This window comes from Acartia tonsa, chromosome 2 (genome assembly GCF_053477335.1).
Source record: "Acartia tonsa isolate MP-2025a chromosome 2, ASM5347733v1, whole genome shotgun sequence".
In the NCBI taxonomy this organism is placed as follows: Eukaryota; Metazoa; Arthropoda; class Copepoda; order Calanoida; family Acartiidae; genus Acartia; species Acartia tonsa.
The window spans coordinates 11,413,153-11,436,840 of record NC_137261.1 but is presented as its reverse complement, the minus strand read 5'-3'; the positions used below and the strand labels follow the sequence as shown (position 1 = coordinate 11,436,840).

Below are 23,688 nucleotides of genomic sequence, written 5' to 3'. Positions count from 1 at the left end.
TAAGCACACGATTTGGGAAAATGTGGTAGATAGATAGTTTGTATATTTGTTATTCATTTATCTATTTAAGAAAACTTTGATAGTTATTTATCGCATCGTATTGTAGACAGCTTTCCGCGGATATAAAAATTATAAATTATAGAATTAAAACCAGTATTGTTAGACCCGAGGAGCTGAAGGCCCGTATAAAAAAACCGGTATTAATTTTATGATTTTTAAAAATATTTGTTGAAAATTGTAATACGATGCTCTACATAGCTTTCCAAAAGTGCTGAAAACTAGTTCCAATCTATCAGATATCAATCAGTTTTAATGTATTACTGGAATAGTTATTTCTCGCATCGTATTGTAAACATATTTCCGCAGGTGCTAGAAATATGTATTAAAAACTTATTTTGCATGCATGGTGCATCCTTAAACCTAATTCAACAAGCAAACTTTTAATCAAACATTCTAATAAACAAACTGCAATTTTTCCGCACTTTTTACAAGCGAAGCTTTTCCACGTTATGATAGGTCAGTCCGTCTGTCAGTACATCTGTTACGGAGGTATATCTTTTTGTTCATTTAGGCAGTTTAGAATTGTACAATTGATTTCACATTTGGCATAATAATTCTTGTAACAGTTGTACAGATAGTGCCATAGACGTCCAAGGGGGGGGGGGGGGGTAATTGGGCGATTACTCCCCCCATTTAAAATTTACCCCTACCCTGGGGGTGCCGTAGGCAACCCCAACCATTTAGGAGGGGGTATTTACCCCACCCCAAACAATTTTGGGGGGGTAAATACCCCCCCAAAATAAAAAATCTCTAATAAAAAAATTTACCCCGGGGTTAAATTTTGGGGGGGGGAGGTAAACTAAATTTACCCCTGCCAACAGATTTCAGGGAGTAATTACCCACCCAAGCAAATTTTACCCCCGCGCGCCATTTTACCCCCCCCCCCTTAAAATTTTTTACCCCCCCCCCCCAAACAAAAAGCTTGGACGTCTATGATAGTGCGAATGTCCAGTTTAAGCATAATGATTTTCGGATTGTCTGAAAAAAATTATTTACATTCTGCAATGCATCTTTTTTAATTGAAAAAAAAGATAGCGATAGTATCTAGGAGCTCTGTTTTCTACGGATTAAGGAAAACAGGAAAATATCCAAAAACAAACTTAAATATGTAACCTAGATCGCCTAAAACCATCCTGGGACCCTTAGAGGCTTCCATAAAATGTAAAACTCAATCGGCTCAGTAGTTATAAATCTGCAGAGAAAAAACCTTACTACTTTATATATTAGGATATATTGCAATCCAAAATGCAAGAGTATCCAATTACTAAGCATGAATGTGATGAATAAAATTGAAAATAAGGGTCAAAATAATCTCTAATTTGGTCACGAAAATCTTTTTTTGAAGTGTCTCTATAAAACATCAATATTCTATTATATAAACTTATAATAAAAAAATAAAGCTAGAAAAAAAGGTAAAATAAAATTTTTGGATCATGGAAAGAAAACAAAGTCATTCCTTAATTAGGACAGAAGTCACCTTCCTAGGAAGGACATAAGTAGCTTCCCTTATGTGAGAATTTGTTAGATGAAGGGCATAACTTGTCTCCCTTAACAAAGATATTGCAAGATGAAGGACATAAGTAGCCTCCCGTCACCACACAAAACCTAGCTTTTTGGTCCTTCACATAGCAAAATCTTGCATAAAATAGTTTATCTGTTCTTCACACAGCAAATTCTTGCAAAACATAGCAAATTCTTGGAAAACTTAGCTTTTCTGTCCTTCACATAGCAAATTCTTGCAAAAAATAGCAAATTCTTGGAAAACTTAGCTTTTCTGTCCTTCACATAGCAAATTCTTGCAAAACATTGCAAATTCTTGCAAAACATAGCAAATTCTTGCAAAACATAGCAAATTCTTGGAAAACTTAGCTTTTCTGTCCTTTACATAGCAAATTCTTGCAAAACATAGCAAATTCTTGCAAAACTTAGCTTTTCTGTCCTTCACATAGCAAATTCTTGCAAAACATAGCAAATTCTTGGAAAACTTAGCTTTTCTGTCCTTCACATAGCAAATTCTTGCAAAACATTGCAAATTCTTGGAAAACTTAGCTTTTCTGTCCTTCACATAGCAAATTCTTGCAAAACATAGCAAATTCTTGGAAAACTTAGCTTTTCTGTCCTTCACATAGCAAATTCTTGGAAAACTTAGCTTTTCTGTCCTTCACATAGCAAAACATTGCAAAACATAGCTTTTTGGTCCTTCACATAGCAAAATCTTGCAAAATAAAGCATTTTGTTTTTTTAATTTATGAGATCTTAAGCTACAGACAGAAAAACTTTACTCCTTTTGTTTTAAACATACCAGGATATGAGAACACAGAATTGGAGTAACAATGTTGTTTGCAAAGTACAGTTGAATCTTTCATTCTGCTTTGTACTATTGTGTTGTGTGTATTATGTAATGACAGCTTGGAGTGGCCAGGTGGAAATAATGAGAGCCAAAATTATCAACTAAAAATTTTTAAATGTATAGATACTCTCCAAAAATATGGTCACTTGAAGTTTTTTTAGACCTATTACATATTTATTCGTAATTTTTTTCTTACATTATTTTTTTTGTCCACCTATGTATTATATGACAGTATAGAAGGGCAGAAAGATAGAAAGATTCAACTGTAATAGGGCAGAATGATTTGAATGTACTTTACACACATTAATTAAAATTAAAGGATAGAAAAGTTAGATTTAAAAATAATTAATAAGCCTAAAAAAACTTCAAAAGACATATTTGTAGAGAATCCACATTTATTAATTTTTATCCTTCTGCCCTAATACAGTTGAATCTTTCTCTCTCTTTCTGCCCTTCTAAAGTACAGTTGAATCTTTCATTCTGCCCTTGTACTATGAGTTTTGTGTGTATTAGGTAATGACAGCTTGGAGTGGCCAGGTGGAAATAATGAGAGCCAAAATTATCAACTGAAAATTTTGAAATGTAGATACTCTTGAAGATTTTTGAGACTTATTACATATTTTTTTGTTGATAATTTTGGCTCTCATTATTTCCACCTGGCCACTCCAAGCTGTCATGACATAATACACACAACACAATAGTACAACGGCAGAATGAAAGATTCAACTGTACTTTGCAAACAACATTGTTACTCCATTTCTGTGTTCTCATATCCTGGTGTGTTTAAAACAAAAAAGTAAAGTTTTTCTGTCTGTAGCTTAAGATCTCATAAATTAAAAAAACAAAATGCTTTATTTTGCAAGATTTTGCTATGTGAAGGACCAAAAAGCTATGTTTTGCAAAGTTTTATTATGTGAAGGACAGAAAAGCTAAGTTTTCCAAGAATTTGCTAGTGAAGGACAGAAAAGCTAAGTTTTCCAAGAATTTGCAATGTTTTGCAAGAATTTGCTATGTGAAGGACAGAAAAGCTAAGTTTTCCAAGAATTTGCTATGTTTTGCAAGAATTTGCTATGTGAAGGACAGAAAACCTAAGTTTTCCAAGAATTTGCTATGTTTTGCAAGAATTTGCTATGTTTTGCCAGAATTTGCTATGTTTTGCAAGAATTTGCTATGTGAAGGACAGAAAAGCTAAGTTTTGCAAGAATTTGCTATGTTTTTCAAGAATTTGCTATGTTTTGCAAGAATTTGCTATGTTTTGCAAGAATTTGCTATGTTTTGCAAGAATTGGCTATGTTTTGCAAGAATTTGCTATGTGAAGGACAGAAAAGCTAAGTTTTCCAAGAATTTGCTATGTTTTGCAAGAATTTGCTATGTGAAGGACAAAAAAGCTAAGTTTTCCAAGAATTTGCTATGTTTTGCAAGAATTTGCAAGAATTTGCTATGTGAAGGACAGAAAAGCTAAGTTTTGCAAGAATTTGCTATGTTTTGCAAGAATTTGCTATGTTTTGCAAGAATTTGCTATGTTTTGCAAGAATTTGCTATGTTTTGCAAGAATTTGCTATGTTTTGCAAGAATTTGCTATGTTTTGCAAGAATTTGCTTTGTTTTGCAAGAATTTGCTATGTGAAGGACAGAGAAGCTAAGTTTTCCAAGAATTTGCTATGTTTTGCAAGAATTTGCTATGTTTTGCAAGAATTTGCTATGTAAAGGACAGAAATGCTATGTTTTGTGAGGTTTTGCTATGTGAAGGACAGAAAAGCTAAGTTTTCCAAGATGAAGGACATAAGCAGCCTTCCTAATGTAAGAATTTGTCAGACAAAGGACATAAGTCACCTCCCTTAAGTTAGATTTTGTTAGATGAAGGACATAAGTAGCCTTCCTTAGACCAATTTCCAGTGACTTCTGTCCTAATTAGGAATGACTTCGTTTTCTTTCCATGATCCAAATTTTTTTATTGAACACATTAACAGTAATTTTCCAAAATAATTCTAATCAATTATGATGAGCTTTTATCCTTACATAAAAGTAACACGATGTCTTAATGTCTATCTGCTGAAACGATATAGTTCTACTTTACAGTAAAGCTTATTATAGTGATTATGGTAAGCTTTATAACTATCTTTGGTGAAGTTACCGACACATCCCAAGAAAAATCGCCCCTTGAAACAAATTACCCCCGTAAGTTAACCATATTCTTGCTGTAATGTAATGAAACCTTGCCATGAATAGCAATCGCTACTGCAATAAATGGAAATAGAATATTCGTGGATATTATGACAAGCGAAGACTTAGACAATTAAGTTGCTTACATGGTCATCACTTATTGGTCGGTGGTTCATCCAGTAGAAGGGGAAGGGAGGAGTAAATAAAGTTGAGGGCTTTTTCTGACAACTAGATGTGCAGGGCGCAGCCTCTTTCTTTGTTGAAATGATACAAGAACAATTATATCCATAAGCAGTGCTGACTACATGTTTATCTAATATAATTTTTTACTAAGTAATATGACCTTAGTCTTTTGTTGATTCAATAATAACACAGGGTAAGTAGGTATTGAATACAATATCATATTAAATACAGGGAGGCACGGATAATTTGGCTGTAAATATCACTGGTACCAAAAGTTGTAAAAACATATTATTTTTTTTGTTGCCCATAAACTTTAAGTACTTTTATTAAATTTTTATTGGTTGGTACTAATAGTGTCCAAACTACAGAAGTGGTTTGTTTTTTAATCATTGTATATGTATTTTAACTTATCGCCAATGTCTTATCCCTTAAGATCCCTGCATAAATGTGATCTCTTGGTAGAGAGAATCGTGATTCAGTGATACATTAACTCACTCTCATGTCATTTCCATTTTAGTAACTTTACCAGACTTTATATATTATATATATATATATATAAGGTATTTATACAATTTAACCATTTTTTTTATTTTAGAACTTGAAAGTGGAGGCGCACGGATCTAAAGGTATAAGAAAATTGCTGATAAATTGATGTACATCCCCAATGATTTTACACAAAATAATCCCTTCTTTAGATTACAATCAGTGGGTTCCAACTTTATGAACCAACCAATAAAAAATTCAAGTCCCTAAAGTTGTTGGGCAAACTAATAAGAAAACGTTATTATAAAAGTTTGGGGACTAGTGTAATTAAATGTCCCCTCTATCCATGGGGAGACGGCTGCTTTGATACAGTGCAGTGTATTGTAAGTTTAAATGCACCTGTTTATATGCATAGGCATTTTTCCCTCCTCTGAAACCTATAGACAAATGAAAAACAAGATAGTCTTTTTCCTATATTTCCAAGCTTTACAAACTTTAAGCCTTTGAAATATAAAATACTGAGGCAAGTAATTAAAAATATTTCTTTGCTGTTTAGAAGTACACACTAGACTTCAATACCCATACCATATTTGTACTAGAAACAGAAGTTACTTGAAATCATGTCTCAATACCAAATTAGACCAGACGAGTGATGGATTTATTTTTGTCAAATTGACATATATCATCTTAATTGTAGTATGGAAAATAGCCACGGAGGGAGTGGACATTGGGCTGTTTATTTCACTAGTCCTCAAAAATTTATGAAAATGTTTTTTTAATTCATTAACTAAGCAATTGTTGGGTCTTTTATTGAATTTTGATTTGTTGGTTCATTAAGTTGAGTGTCCAAAAGTTTCAACCACTAGGTATGTGTAATTTAAAGATGGGGTAATTTTGTGTTTCATGATTAGGGATGTATATCAATTTATCGGCTATTTTCTTATCTCATTAACCCAGGAGATAACCCTGTAGAAAAATTCGTGAGTAGTTATTATATCCTTGCAAATTGTCAAATATAGAATTAGAAATGACTACCATTCTATAAACTATAAAAAGTATCGCAGCAATATCAAAAATCAATATCAAAAAAGGATGTGTTTTTCTTATAAAATCTTTAGACATTTTTTCTACTGTTTCTGTAAACACCCTGATAAAATAAATGGATGTAATTCTATTTTTTTTTGCAAAAAATGGGCAAATATTCATCAAATCAAATCATTCATTATTCATACTGGATGGAATGTATACATATGGATGCATTGGATATATGTTTAGCAGTTTTAATACTCAAGAATTTATACTAAGCATTATAATTTTAACGAGAAAAGTATATTTGTGTAAACTTTAAAATAATGGGGGAAAATGATTTTTTGTAATAGTCCTAGACCTCTCACTGGGTTACAATGGTACCCCCCCCCCCCCCCCACCCCCGCAATTGCACAGTATCATACATGTGTACCTTTAAAGGAGGGAAAAGGTCACTATATATGTCACTAGAATGTGAAAAAACCTTATTTCCAATGTTTTATCCACTAATATGTTATCCTTTGTTGAATTGAATGTGTAATTTAGGAGAACAATGTCGACATCAAATGACTCCCTATATTTTTCACAATTTTTCTACCCAAATCCAGGGATCTAAAGGGATAAGGCAATGTCGAATAAATTAATGTACATCCCCAATGATGATACTTAATGAACCAACCAATCAAAATTTAAAAGTCCCCAAACTTTTTAACCAACTAATAAAAAACGACATAAAAAAACTTTGATGATTAGTTTAATAAACAGCCCAATGTCCCCTCCCTTCCTGAGTAAAATGACTCCCTATATGTTTAACAATTTTTCTACCTAAACCACACAAATTGATGGTCCACAGAAATACAGAATTTTATTGTACATATTGTTTTCTACTATACTTTAGGGTAAAAATAAAACTTGTTTAGCATTATGCCTTTAAAACTGATTAATATCCGCTGGATTAGAACCGGTTCGAATGTGTTCGGCCATTCAGAGCTAACAGAATTGGTTTAAATTAAGAGAAGAGAGACAATCTGTACATTTCTCATTTGGTATCTGGGTTGAAAATTTCCAAATTGCAAAAAGATTTTAAAGATAAAAAACACACATAGTATGACTATATTTGAAAACATGATCAAAATTACGTTCAAGAAATACAAAAAAAAAAAGAATTTGTCATTCCAAGTAAAGTACCTTATCTAAAAGAAAGCTGTTTTTCTGCCAGTAAAAAACTTGATTTGATACTATGTTCATTTTTAGGCACATTAAATTTTACAAGAGACCGTCATATCTGTTGTAGAATAAAAAAGAAATGCCGAAAAGATTTTCCAGTATGACAATTCGAAACTAATTAATATCCACTGGATTAGAAAAGGTTCTCAGCCTTCGGCCCCTCGGGGCTAACAAAACTGGTTTTATTCTTATTTTTTTTATTTTCATGTCAGTGGAAAGATGTCTATAAACGATGCGATAATCTATTATCTTAGTTTTGTAGAAGTTTGGGGGAGGGAGAGGGAATATAATTAAATATTTACTTTTCTTGTAATTATTTTAAAATGTTTGGGCACTAAATGTTTAAGTGAAAAATCCATATTATTAGCCTTATTTGGATGTACTTCAATTACACTAATGACAGACATAGATGGAGACAAATATTCTATAAAAAAATTTAAGTTAAAAATTAGATTTAAAATAATGGATATACTATTACATGGATCTTATACCAGATTTTTATGTTCTTGAATAAAGTGAAACTTGCAGCGGGCCAAAATAACAATTCCCCCTTTCGTCCTCATTACCTATCCCCTCTTCCTCCTTCTAAATGAACGAACAGACCAATAAACTAATTTAAGTTAATGACAATTTTCACCTTATATCCATGTAAATACAACATCCATTTATAAAATGTAATTCTATAAACAGAAACATAGGTAGATTTCTACAAAAAGAACAAAAAAAAATATTTAGAAAAACAAATTTTTTTTCGTATCTATTTTCCGAGTTTTGGTGCTACTTAAGCCAAAATGTAATAGCACTACCCATAATTACAGCCAAAATAACATTTAAAATAATAATATTTTTCTCACTAACAGTATGTAATTTCAATTTAAAGTTCAAGTTAATTACGGTTTTGCTAAAATGCTATAAATATTGTAAAATTTAAAAATGGCGCTTTCACACAAAATAATAGGGTGAGCACTAGTAACACTGCCCCCCCCCCCCACTCCCTAAAGGAAATTACAGTTTTTTATTCATTTGTTTCTTACTTTAGTTCAGGTTAGGTAAGGTTAAATTTGGTATAAGATGGCTCCAAAGGTAAAGGTAAAAAGATTAAGCAGTAGAAAAGAACACAACCCCTTATTTTCAATTATATTTTTCTAGTAAGTAGGGGGGGGGGGGGTATCAACCCGCACTTTGTGTGAAAAAAAATAAACAAATGAAATAATTGCCACGCGGCACTCACTTTAAAAGCTAAATTTGAAACTGCTAATAATAATTTAAATCATATGCCGTTATCCTCAGCCACCAATATTGTAGCTTATTTATATGTTGTAGTTTATAAGAAGCCGCAGCTGCCAGATTTAACTTGAGGCGCCATTGAGAAAAAAAAAACTGTACTTACATAATATATGTTATAACTCCTATACTCCAGAGATCAGTATTGAGAGACAGAGGCTCATAGTTGACCACTTCTGGTGACACAAATTCTGGCGTGCCCAACATTTCTCGTACCTAAAATGTGTAGTTATCGTATCGTCTGTTTTCAGTATGGCTTCGAAACCGATTAATATCCGCTGGATTATAACCGGTTCTCAGTTATACTGAAAAATAAAGCATCGTATTACATGAATATTAGAATAAAGTTAATACCAATTTGTTAGTCCGCACCTTCGGTCCCTCGGTTCTAACAAAACTTGATTTAATCTTATAATTTTTCATGCTAATAAAACATAAAGTAAAATGACCTAAAAGCGAACACAGAAAGTCCTTCCTTTATCTTTAAAATTATATTGAATATAAAGGGAGTAGTTTTTTATGCAGAACCCCTTGCTGGGGACCCTATCCTTTCGGAGCCTATACCTATGGTGAAATAAGGGGGAAACCGCTATCTATATTTACCTCAGCGCCTGGAAGAATCTTTCTTGATAGTCCAAAATCAATGAGCTTGACGACTCCTCCATGGTTGTTCTTCAACATTACATTCTCAGGCTGAAAAGAAAAAAAATAAGTTAGTCTTTTTTTATGGAAATATTTTTTAAAGATACTTAGAAACCATTTTTAAGAGATAAAGGGTTAAATAGACGATTATTGTATTTATATCACGAAGATAATTAGTGAAAAAAGGTTGGACTCTACTAATTTCTACTAAACAATGAAGATTTAATTAAGTATCCCAAACCAACGAATGAGAAATCGTGTATAATAGGCATTAAACATAAAGGACTAGAATAGTGTACAGTCCAATGACTTATTCCTACCTGATTTTTAACCTTTTATTTTCTATATATTTTCTTCTCTGACACTTGCAGCTTCTGTGCAAAATAATTTGCAATATTATGCAAATTTACAAACACAGGTGTTCATAAATTTCAACCAATAACTTACGTTTACAGTTTAAACAAGTTGAAGTAAATGTGAAGGTTTTAAGTCCCAGCCATACCACTAAACTCAAATAAAAGAAATAAAATTGGAAAGAATTGGAATTTGAGAATTTGTAGGTTTTGCAGAAACACTGCCAAAAAACATTAAACTTGACATGAAGTTGAAAATTGATTCTTAAATTTAACAAGTACTGTAGGATGGTGGTAACAAGAAGATTTTAGAAAATTATTATCTTAAAGGGACTGTGAACGTAAATTTTTCTCATCTTAATATCAAATCTTAACATTATCTCATTCATAATATCTCACAAATAGAGCAAAACGCGCTTTTGTTTGCTTAAAAAACGGCTTTTTCCGACGATTTTTATAAGGTAAAGGGAAAGAAAGAAATTTTCCGTATTATACAAAATGTGCATTAAATTGCTTTTTTCTCCCATTATAGCTAAAATTTAACTTTTTTACACAGTTCTTGATTTTTCCTAACGGTTAAGCTGACTTTTAACATAATCCTTGCTTTAAACCAATGTATAGTTACTTAGAAATTGATAAAATAAGCAATATTTTTTATTGAAAACCAAATACAATAACAAAGCTAGAAACAGGTTATTTTATTAGTATCCAATTAACTTTCGATGGCCCATCTCTCGCCCACCTTTAATTACAAATTTGTAAATAACAAAGAGGCAATATTTCTTTATAAACAGTCTGATAAAAGTGTAAACTAATTCTCCAAAGTGGGTTATTTATTGTCCAACACAATAAAAAAGGATATTATTATTTTAAATAACCTATGAGATTCAACCCTTTGTAGAAAGTGAGGTATTTTTTTTGTCAATAATACGAATTTAAAATAGGTCTTTATGAACTAATTACTACGTTATAAAAAAACTAATTGGCAATTTTATATCATAAAATAAATCCTTAACAGTAAGTAAATTGTTTCAACTATATATGACACGTTAAATATCCCTACAAACATTATAAGAAACAAAAACGTTCAGATTTTCCCTGTTTTTTCCTTTTTCCCTCCCAAAATACCATAAAATCAAGGCATTAATCCTGGATATTTTTGTTAATAGGAAGTTTTTGGTTGATCAGTGTAGTGAAATGTGCTTAGAAAATGTTAAGATTTGATAATCAGATGAGAAATTTTTACGTTCACACTCCCTTTAATGTTTATCATATCATTTATCATATCTGTTTGCTATGAATTTTGGGTATCTTTATTGACTTTTGTTTGGTATAGGTTATAAATTAATAGTTTCCAGGCACATCAACTAAAAATTTCAATATACAAAAAGGGAAAATTTGTTTATCATTATTGGTGATGTATATCAAATTATCGTCTATTATCTTATCACTTACGTATCGTATCGTATCATAGACAGCTTTCCGCGGATATTAATATAAAAAATAAAAGGTATAAGCCAGTTTTTGTTAGCCCCGATACACCAAAGACCCGGGCTAACAAAATTGGTTTTATGATATTTATTTTAATATTCGTGGAAAATGATTTTATTGATCAGTGTCGAAGCCATTCTGAAGAGTACATTTCTGTAAATGGCATTTATAGACATCCTGCAAAATGCATGAATAAATTAGGAAGATGAATTTTTTTCCCACTCAAAATATTGTGTAAAACAAAAGTGAAAATTACTTTGATTAAAAAATATTTTCATTCGCGTTTTTTTTAGCTTTGCAGTCTGCAGCTGCACCTCTAGGGGCTTCTACTTTCATCAGGAGTAAAGTTTTATTGGATACAGGGTAGCAGCTTAGGGTTAGGACCCAGTAGGTATAAGCCCTGCAGAGGTTAAGCATAAAGAAACCGATCCACCCCCAACTAAATATTTTAAAAATACGGTTTATGGTGCTTCTATGCTCGCTAGGCATCTTTAGGGAGAGAACCTATTAATGCTGTATGCTTTAACAAAATGACCATTAAATTAATTAACCCATTTTATCACTTTATAAAGTTCCTTTTTTTAATGGTTATAATTTTTTTCTGTTTGATGTATTTATGTGTTAATGGTCCTACATTATAAACTTGATTTGTTACGCTTTTATAACTTTTAAAAACCACAACAAAAAACTTTGCTACCCATGGATGTGGCCAAAGCCACTTGCCCTATCTTGCTATTATCCTGCCTAAAATAAATTAAAAATATCAAAATTTATAATTTTGCCATACAAGAGTTGAGTATTTTTGAACAGCCTATAATATCGTTTTTATAACTATCCTAATTATAATATAAAATGAACTCTTAATTTAGTAAAGAAAAAAATGCAAAAATTAAATACAATTTAGTTATCAATAAAAATGTTTTTTTTTTTTAAGTGGTCAGTTCACGTCTTGAAAAAAAGACATATACATTAATTGAGAAATTTAATATATTTTTTTTCTATCTTTCTCCCTTTATCTATCCTTTTTAATGAACTTATATCTCTATATATCTATCCAGCCAGCCGCGAATAAGCCTCAAATTCAAACCAGTTTGAATGCTTTGACATTTATATTTGAAAAGGGAGATTACCTTACTGGCTGTAAACTTGTAAAAGTTTGAATATCCTGAGGCTTACATGCGGATGATGCACAGCTGCCGAGCCCTGCATTTTTATCTACCTTTCTTTTTCATTTTTCACCCTAGCATTTTTTCTAATCATAGTTTCTTTGTATGTTAGATTCAAAAGGTAATTAGCGATGGAGTTTTTTTTTCTTTTTGTCCATTTGCATTCGTAAAGGATTCAGACAAAACTACAAAATAAAGGTTTCTTATATAATAGCTTAAAATAAAAAAGGTAAAAAGAGCTAATTATAAAGAATTCAGCAAAGTGTAATATCAGATTTTATGCATTTTAGGAGAATAGATCAAATTGTTCAAAATAACTAACGTTAAAGAATACAAAATAAAGAAAAAGAAGGGGAATTAAGCTAAATCCTCACCACAATCTTACATTTTATTGTTTAATTAATACGGTGAGTTGCAAAAATGTTCTAAATATTTTTTTTTTGCAGGAATGTACGAAGAGAAAGTGCATAATTGCATACACCAACACTACCAAACCAAAATACCTATCATTCTGAAGAGCGGAGCAACACTTTATATACCAATGGATGTTGAATATACGTGGATATTATGACAGGGGAAAATTATCGTCAATTTAGGTTGCTATTTCCCCTGACATTTATTGGTCAGATAGTTAATCCAGAAGGAGGAGAGGGGATGGTGTAACGAAGGTGGAATCGCAATTTTAGCCCGCTGCGTGGTTCACTTTAGTAGAGAATAAGTCTGGTGTAAGATCCAAGTAATAATATATACAATACATATATATAGCCCAATTCTTATTCTTTGTACACTAATATGATATTATTCAGTTGCATAGCCATTTCCTTTTATCTTCAAAACATATAAAATCTATTATTAATACTAGAGAATTTAATAATCTAATAATAAAAAAAGGGGTAAGGCCTGCAATGGTTGTAGCTTCTCGCAAGGACCAGAATAATTTATAAAACGTTAAATGTAATCAAAAAGGTTTAAGTGAAATATGAAGTTTCCCATAATAACATATAATAAATGTTAAGTAACTTATTGAAATTTCCCCCTAAAAAAATTACAGTAATCGTCTGTGAATGGATATATTATTGCTTGGATCTTACACCAGATTTTCATGTTCTCTAATAAAGTAAAACACGCAGCGGGCTAAAATAACGATAACTTCCTGTCTTTTCCTCCTACTGTATGAGCGATCTGACTAACAAACCAGTTCCATGTTAGCAATCAAAATTGACGACAATCTTACCTCTGTCATAATATCCACGTATATTCTACATTCATTCATTTGTGATATTTGCTAAACACCCTGTCAATACTGTACGTCCTTGTTTTTCCCCCTTTATATATGTGTCTCCAAAAAATGCGTTTTACGGCGGTAAAGTTGGCTTATTAAGCGACATATGTACATTTTTATGCACCAATTTTTTGCTCTTTTTCCCCATAAGATTTAGGTTCCCTCATCAGTTATTAGTAGCTGTTTTAGTTAATAGAAAAGAAATACAGCCACTTTTGTACCGCAGCTATACAAGCTAACATAGCATAACAAGAAAGCATCATAGAGTTACTCTCTGCTTTTTACTAACCTCTGAACCGATATGGATCTCCTTCTCAATGAAGCTATTTATATGTCTAGAGGAGGTTCATGACTAGTTTGAGGGAGGGTGCCTTATCCCTCCCAAGAAAAATAGCCTTTAGTATTTTAGAAAAACTATGTATCTAAACTTTCTTGTTATGCATAACTTTTTTATTTGACAATAGTAGCCGTTTAATAATGCATTTAGAAATATGTCTATCTGGTTATCTATCTATCACGGCTCGGCAGCCGGGCATCAACCGCCTTTAAGCCTCAGGTAAATCAATCTTATACAACTTTAAAAATCTAAACTTGACCTATATATGGCAATCCTTCTATACAAAAAAAATTCAAAACATGCAAATGGGTTTAAATTTGACGCTTAGTTGCGTCTGACGCACAGCTGCCGAGCCTTGCTATATATAACAACCAAAATTATAGTGAACAGAGTTGTGACTATTTAGATGCCTGTAGAAAAAATAACAATTTAATAACTAGACCTTTGTCTTGAAGCTATAACTTTGCATTGCGAGCATTGACGTAGCAGCAATTGGTAACAATTTTGATGTTTCTAGTATTATGTGGAAAACATTAAATAATCCCTTTAACCTTCACTTTAAGAATGAAAAAGAAAATAGCCTAAAACTTAAACATGTAGCATGTTGCAAAATGCAAGATGTCAAGAATTGCCGATCTTTCTACATAAAAAATGACATCCACAGTATAATTGCATTAATTTTACAATTAATTTCAAAGTATTTTTAGAAAGTTAACAAAAATATTTCTAGACTAAAAATACTTTCAACAGCAAAATTTTACCAACAAGTATTTAGTTGGTGGTTGGTTTATTACTATTACTGACAATTTTCCATGAATTCTAAAATAAAAATTTGTTAGCCCTGACATTCAGCCTATCATCAGGGCTAACAAAACTGGTTTAAATCTTAATTTTTTATTTTATTAATATCTATAATACGATGCGATAAATAATCATTCCAAATTACTATTTCTTTAAAAAATACGCATACAAAATAAACAACTTTTCTATAAAAGTTTGAAAAAATGCAAAAACAATTAAAGTATGATAATATTTTATTTAACTATAGTTTATCCAATTAAGGTTATGATATATTATCTACCTATCCTTCTACAAACCAATTAAACAAAACAATTAATTTTAATTGATTATGTAAAAAAAAGAGTTATTCTTAAATGGGTTGAATATAAGTATATCGATGTAAGTGTTGGTGTCTATGGTTTTTAGAAAGGTTGGACTTTTTTATCCAAAATTTTAGAATAATCTTCATTAGAAAAAAATGGACGTAGATATATTCTGGTAATTATTATAGAGTTGCTACGCTTTCTAAATTGTACCTAACTAGCACAGGAAACACCATGCCAAGTTTGAAATTGATAGGATAATTCTAAGGTGGCTAAATGAATAATAAGAACTATCAGTTAGGGCGTAAGGCCCGACTATATTGAAAGAAAAGCTTCGCTTTTATAATTCAGGAATGTTATGTCCAAAAGTAGCAAAGACCATATAGAACCAAAATAAAACTTCCCTGCAGGGTAAAAATTATCAGATATTACCTAACTAGTATGCACACACATAAATCTAGAACAAAATAAAGGAATCATACCCAAAGGCATTGCATTTTTTACGCGTGCAAAGTTAGTCCAGAAAACTGATAACAAATTTATTCTGCTAAAAAGCTGTACAATGGTTCTGGAAGTTTTGTCAAATTTTTCTTCTGTAAATATGACGACACAAGACTTAAAAGCTATATTGTCATTATTAGACTATGTTAGACAAGAAGTAGCTTAAAAACGTCACAAGTCTAAGATCTGAAAATAATATAGCCTAAAACCATCACAGAACCTATTTGAAGCTTACATGGAATAGAAAACCCAATCGGCTAAATAGTTATAGAGACATTAAGTTTCAGAGAAAAAAAAATAATGGTGTTTTATATACATATTAGAATATATGAAATACAGCTTTGTGGTAATAAATCCCTCCAAAAAAGAAGCCGAGTTGGACTCGAATATAAATATAGAAAATTTGTATGTAATGTATGTATATTGTATACACACCGTAGTACATTGTACATGCACAAAACTAAATGCCTATAACTCAAGGCCTGTAAATGATTGTTATAAATAAATGGTTTAATCAAGGGCCCATCGCACAGAATACAAATGTTCATTTATTTTTATTTAGTATTTATCTAAGTCATCATGCATCGCGTTGTGTGAATTTCTTTTATGTAAAGCTTTTATAAAGGTATGTACTGTCGGGCCGTTCCTATTTTACATATGATATTTATAATAGTGGTACTAAAATAAACTTCATCTCTTTAATTAATTGGTCATTTAAGTGCCCAATATTAAGGATTAATAGAAATTTTAAACTAAGCAATATAGCCCTTCTGGATTCGGGAACTTTAATCTTTAAGTTTAAGTTTTTCTCGTATTCATTCGAATCCGGTGGATAGAAACCGGTTCTCATCCATACGAAAAAACTATGTCTAGCATCGTATTATATCCAGCTTTCTACGAATATAAAAATGTACAATCATAAGATTAAAACCAGTTTTTTTAGCCGGTGCCTTCGGCACCTCGGGGCTAAAAAAACTAGTTTTAATCTCATAATTGTACTTTCTATATCCGCGGAAAGCCGTTTATAATACGATGCGAGAAATAACTAATATCGTATCGTATTATAGACAGCTTTCCGCGGATAATAAAAAGAATAAATACAAGAATAATTGCAGTTTTGTTAGCTCCGAGGAGTATCAATATTAAGCTTTTCCATTGTATTATTTGTAGAAATTTTGCCTAGAAAACGATACTATTTATGATTTTTCAGTTAGAAGTTCTAGTCCAGCCGTTAATAAACGGTTTCGAAGCCATACTGGAAGTCCTTATCTGTTTTTACCCCCAAAATTTCTTAATACTATAATTTGTTGAAACCCGGCTATTAGTCAAATGTTCCCTACTTTACAATTTAACGCCCCGCCCTTGCTAATTGAGTAGTTAATCATTTTATTATTATTTTTATAGGAGGCTTACTAAGGTTTTACAACATACCGCGGCTGCTATATATGGTAGTGGTGACTATTTAATTACAGTCGTAATATTAGAAAGGCAGTTCTTTTCAGGGATCTAAGGGGATATGCCGAATAATTTATGTACTCCCCAATAATGTTACACAAAATTACACCTTCTCTAAACTTATATGTAGGTTGAAATGAACTTAATGAACCAACAAATCAAAATTTAATAAAAGCTCCCAAAGTTGGTAAGCCAAAGAATAAGAAAACGTTATTGTATTATGTCTGTCTGTCTTTCTTGTTATTACTTTGAAACTATTTATGATAGGATTTTTGTACCAATTAACATGCTTAAATCTTAATATTTCGAGCGCTTTTTATAATTACAAGTTTTTCTTTACACTATAATTTATACAAATCATTTAACAATTTATCTTCTGTTAAAATCTATTAAAAATGGATTAATGTTTTATTTAATAAATTATTACAGTTTGATATAGATGATTTAAATAAAAATTTATTATCCAAAATCAGATTTTTACATATACATATGATTATAATGATAATCTTATAATATAAAGTTTAACATGAGCATGTAAAATAATATTCAAGAAAACTTTTAATTTATGAATCTTACGTACATCCTAATTTTCAGAGAAGTTACGCTATTAAACTATTTATAGAGAGATAAAAAAAGATATAACATTTATATAGTGATAAAAGTCTGAGTTCATTTTTCAAAGTTAACACAAATACAATTTACCTCTAAGAATTTTCTTTGTTGATTTATCATTTTATCATCGTATTATAGACAGTTTTCCGCGGATATCAAAATGAAAAATCATTTTGTTAGACCTGAAGGTCCGAAGGCCCGGGCTAATAAAACTAGTTTTAATTTATGATTTGTATCTAAAATTCGTGGAAAACTTTATATGAAACGATGATATACATGATTTTTCAGTATGGCTGAGAACTGGTTCTAATCTAGCGGATATCATCCGGTATAGAAGCCAAATGGTCATTTTTCTTAAGGCACACTTTAGTAGAATCAATAGTGTGACTATCTCTTATTTTTTATGCTCTCACCTCAAACTTCAGAGCAAATATAAAGTTACAGATACAAGGGTAAACTTTTAAAACAGTCGAAATATGAATAATATTACTAAAGTGGCGTGCAGAGGGTTATGTAGAAAATGGGAAAAGCAGGCCTAACAATTTTTAGTATAAAGAGGGGTGTGGACACCCTTGTACACTCCCCTGCACGCTTATGTAATACTTCATCTGAAGAAAAACTATTTTAAGTACAGCTTCGATACCGATTAATATTAGCTAGCTTAGAACCGGTTCTAGGCCATACTGAAAAATTATTTATAGCATCGTATTACAGACAATTTTCAACGAATGCTAATATCTAGAATATATTTCATATAGATATTTATAATTTGGGTACAACAAAACTGGTTTTATTCTTAAAAATTTTTCTTTTAATATCCGCGGAAAGCTGTCTATGATACGATGCGATAAATAACGAAAATACCCTTTAATTAGATACTCGCTGTCTTTTTTTTACCTTTTTAAAATTTTGAATAAACTCTTTTTTGATATGGAACTTAATCCGTTTAAATTGAATGATTTGGTTACAATTCTAGAACATTAAAAAATAATCAAAATTAAATTAAAAATTGACACACATACTTTTTACACATATGTTTTATAATTTCAACCTAGAAACGCAACATCCGATCAGACCAACCATATCTGAGAGCTTTAGCTTTAGACAAAAAAATCTTACTAAATATGCCTTGTTATGGTTTAAGGCTTTAATTGAATAGGATAATTTGAAATAAAATGGCAAATATTAAAAGAAATATAAAGAAATAACAGAAAGTGTGTGTGTGTAGCAATAGTTTCTAAGTGTTTGGACCTAAGTAGTCATGGAGTAGGACGAGACACTTTTGTATGCTAGCACCAGGGGCCAGCTAAAGATCCACGCTCAAGTACAAGTACTTGACCCGCTGTCTTAAGGGACCTACTATAACAGAAAGTCAATACATTAAGTCAAAATTAAGTCAATTATTATTAATTTTGATAGGATTTAAATTCAAAATCTTTTCCAACTAGCATGTCTATCAAAAATATTATAATAAGAAATATTTTGTCACACTCACCAGTGCAAAGTTAGCTACCTATTCATGAACTTACAAGCATTCGGAGCATGTAAAAATGCAAGAAAATAAAGCAAATTAAGATAAAATTGATAATAATGATAGAAATGACTTTATCTATAGCTTAATAGTTCAGCATATGCATAAGTGAGACAGGGACATTTATATTAAAAGTATAGTTTTGCTTCTTTTAAGATACTAACGGCTGCCCATTAGATAGAGGGGGTATTCCAACGCCATGTAAAATATGAAAAAAAGTTGTACGTGGGGAATTTATCTGGGAAAATAAAAGTTACCATAGATATTTTTTAATTCGATAATTAGAAACTCGGGACTTTTAATACCAGAATAAAGAGGAACTTTATCGGTTCAGCGGTAAGTGAGATCTTTAAGATTATATAGACCGACAGTTATCCATTTTTATATATTAGAAGAAATATCCCAACCCTTGTATTTCAATATTAAAGAGTCAATACTATATAACCAATAAATATGGTTTTAAACGAAATAAGTGAACTCGCTTAAAACACATTATGTAAATGATAAGTTTGTACGACAATTAGCCAAGTAATAACCAAAGCTTCAATATCAAACAATTGCGCCATAATTTTAGACTACAGCTGGTTGACTAAACCTGTTCCTAATCAGACTTTTCAAAATTTATATTTTTGCACAAAAGCAGGTTTAAATTTGAGGCTTATGTGCGACTGAGGCGCGGCTGCCAAGCCGTTGAGGATATCTCCGAGACATATAATTACTAAACACTAAATAATCCTAGTTTGAAAGTTATAAAATGATTCTCTGTTTTGTATTGACACCTCATATATGCAAAGCGCACATTGTATATTAGATGAATTATAAAAGTAGCAAGTCACCTATTTGCAAAAATCATTATGATCACCCATGGATTTGGAGATACGACAATCGAAGATTAAATTAATGTTTCTCAATTTATGTTATGATTAAGTTTTATATGATAATTTTGAGAAATATTAATAATACTTAATTTTCTATTGTCCTCTCCCTCCCCCTGCTTGTTATCACATGCGTTACTAGAATATTAGGCTCACATGAAGGAGACTAGCACCAAAATCGTAGAATGAAGAAAGCTAGCCACAAATGTCTTAAAGTGAAGAAAGCTAGCCCCCGGAAATCTAATTTGAATAAATAAAATAATGAAATATTAAATATTAGTTTATTGATTAAATAAGATAAATCTAATATGAATAAATAAAATAATGAACATAATAAATATTCGTTTATTTATTAAATAAGATAAAATCGTTTATCAATCAATAATTATTTTGGAAATTGAATAGATATATGATAACATAAATTGTTAAAATCATTATCACCAAATCATCTCTTCACACAAACTCTGGTAAATAGCTGTGTAAGAGTTTACGGTCAGAACATCCTCGCATAATCTTTTGCATAAAATTCATTTAAACCTAAATGTGTCCCGGCTCTTTTACACCTAAAATCCCTCCCACTATTAGAAATAGTGTAAATCTTAAATGGTGTAAAATGAAGGAAACTAGCCCCGGTGCTAGTCTCCTTCATGTGAGCCGAATATTATCCTCAGCTGCTACGGAATCTCAACTCTGTAATATAGGGGGAAAGAAATCTGGATAATCTATACTGGAAAAATCAGCCTTTTATCTTTAATAGCAGCCGAGTTAATATTTTTTCTAATAAAAGTATAGTATTCGATATATAATTAGTGAAATACTGACGGACCAAATAAATCTTCACCAGAAAAAAAATAGTTGACCAACAAAAATAGCAGAGATAAGTTTTTAAAAAATTATTACAAAAATATTATGTCCGTATCAAAGCATTAGCATTAAACCGACGTATCAAATAAATTAAATGATGAAGCTCAATGGTTTAGGAAATCTATAAATTCGGGCGCCTATCCTAAACAACAGCCAAGTTAATCACGATTTCTTCAACAAGTTAGACAAACTGACATTTATAAAATATGGAGTATCTTAGTTACTAAAAAGAAAGGAACACATTACAAAATCTTTCAAAGAAAAATATTTAGTTAACTAATTTATGTTTTCGAAATGATAACTTAGACAGTTATTATTTTTCCAAGCTCATTAAGATATTTTTAAGTTTACCAACAAAACAACAAAATTTAATATATATATAGCAATAAAATGCATGTATAATATATGTGAATAATAAAACAGGGGGAAAATTGTTTGTATTTCATTCTGCTTGCATGGATATGGCTTTTTGGTCAGTTTGTTCATTTAGCAGGAAGGAAGTGAATGGGGTAAAGGGATTGGGTGGAGGAAATTGGCATTCCATTGCAAAAAAGGCGATATTTGGTTTAAGTAATTATTCTTTTATTCAAACATTGTAATTTAAATGATACATATGATTATCATTTAATTCATATTTTAGAAGCGTGTGAAAATTTTTTGAGTGTGAGAACCATTTTTTTTCATTAAATGATCATTTAATTTCATTTTTTTTTCAAACATGGGAAAAATATCTGAGCATGGAAAAAAAACGTGAGAAAAAATATGTTTTAGTATACCTAAAGAAATGTTCTATTGGTTTCAAACCTTTTCCATTCGATAGATCATAAAAAACATAAAAAACATTTATTCAGTGACAGATTACGAAGCAGTACATACAATAGTACACCAAGCTACTGCTTAGTACCAGGTGTACTTTACAATTTTTCATAATATTTATAAATTTAAATTGCATGACTAACACTAGATGTTATGTGTGGCACTGATTAGGCTTCCCTAAAAGTAGGAATATGCGTATCCGAGATGTTTGAATTGCCTTTTTTAGGTTGGCATTAAAATAATAAGAAAAATAAGAAATAATAATGTCAAAATAAATGTAGGTAAAATTAAATGGACAGGGGAAAGAGAGAAGGAAAGAAGGGTTACAACAAATTTTAAGGCTAGTTTTTCTTAAATTTTAAAACCATTTCTGTAATTAATAATGTAAGGTTTTTAATAAATCCAGGCAAATCAATATATTTTAAGTACATTCATTACATTCTTCAATATTACATATAGATTTAAAAAGTTCATCTTTAAGATTTAATGCAAATGTTTTTTTAGGAATATTCTCATTTAAAAGATCTTTTTCATGACAAAAATTATTCCATAGTCTTTGAAATGAAAATAATGGAAACCTTTCAATTTTTTTAAATTTGGCTATTGGAATATAAAACTCACTAGAATTTCTTAGTTGTCTCTGATTTCTTAGATTATTTCTAATCCATACACCATCAAAAGAATTTGGTAGCCTCCAGCGAATAAAATCATAAAAAAATAGTAGTTTTGCATAAATAGATAGCTCCTTAATAGGCAAAACATTAATTTTCCTAAACAAAGGTGGCGTATGGCTGTTATAAGCGGATTTGTGTATAATTCTAATAGCTTTTTTTTGTAGAACTACTAAAGGCTTAATAGATGATTCTAAGCCACAGCTCCATGCTGGCAAGCAATACAATAAATGGCTATTTATAAAAGAGTGGAATAGTGTTACTAAGGATTTTTCACATAATATATGCTTAACTCTATTGATTAAAAACAAACTTCTAGATATTTTTTTCCTTAAATATTCAATATGGTATTTAAAGTTAAGTTGAGAATCAATAAACACACCCAAAAATTTAATTGCAGGAATTTCACTCTGTTGGTTGATATAACCCAAATATCTAATTTTATCTGTATCATTCTCATTTTCATTATTAAAATCTAATTTAATTTTAATTTGGTCCCAAGTTATGGAATCCTCCCTTTTATTAAAGATCATAAATTTAGTTTTAGTTGGATTAAGAGACATTTCATTGCAACGAAACCAATCACAGATATTTTTAAGTTCAATGTTGAGTATTTCAATTATCTCATTCAAATCTTTTCCTGATATCAAAAAATTACTGTCATCTGCAAAGAGTAGTGTCATTAAGCTAGTACAATTTTTAATATCATTGATATAAACTAGAAACAAAATTGGGCCCAAAATACTTCCCTGTGGGACACCCTTGCTGATTCCTAATAAATCACTTTTTTCGCCATTTGTATAAACAAACTGATTTCTATTACTTAAATAGTTTTTAAACCATTCTAATTCTAATCCATGTATACCAATTTTTTTAAGTTTTTTTAATAAAATTGTATGCGAAATTGTATCAAAACATTTAGCAAGATCACAGAATACCCCTATAGTAATTAAATTTTCATTTTTTGCTTGTCCCAGATAATTCAAAAGGTGAATCATAGGATGTAGTGTAGATTCTTTTGCTTGAAATCCATATTGATGTTCATAGATAATTTGATTAAATTCAAGATATCTTGTGAGTTGTTCAGATACAATTTTTTCTAACAATTTTGAAAAAATAGGTAGCAAACTTATTGGACGATAATTGCCAGGGTTACATTTATCCATTTTAGAGCTGTTACTATATTTAAAAATTGGCAAAACTTTAGCAATTTT

General features: G+C 30.7%; 1 protein-coding gene across 1 annotated transcript in view; it reads right to left on the bottom strand.

The window, feature by feature from the left end:
* LOC145312396 (death-associated protein kinase 1-like) overlaps positions 1-23,688 on the bottom strand; it is a 463,414-nt gene that overhangs the window by 93,513 nt on the left and 346,213 nt on the right. The window contains exons 9-10 of the mRNA XM_080151633.1: positions 9,379-9,468; positions 8,882-8,991 (exon numbers count right to left, since the gene is read on the bottom strand). Coding sequence (XP_080007759.1) covers positions 8,882-8,991; positions 9,379-9,468 — 200 coding nt within the window. The remainder of the gene's footprint in view (positions 1-8,881; positions 8,992-9,378; positions 9,469-23,688) is intronic.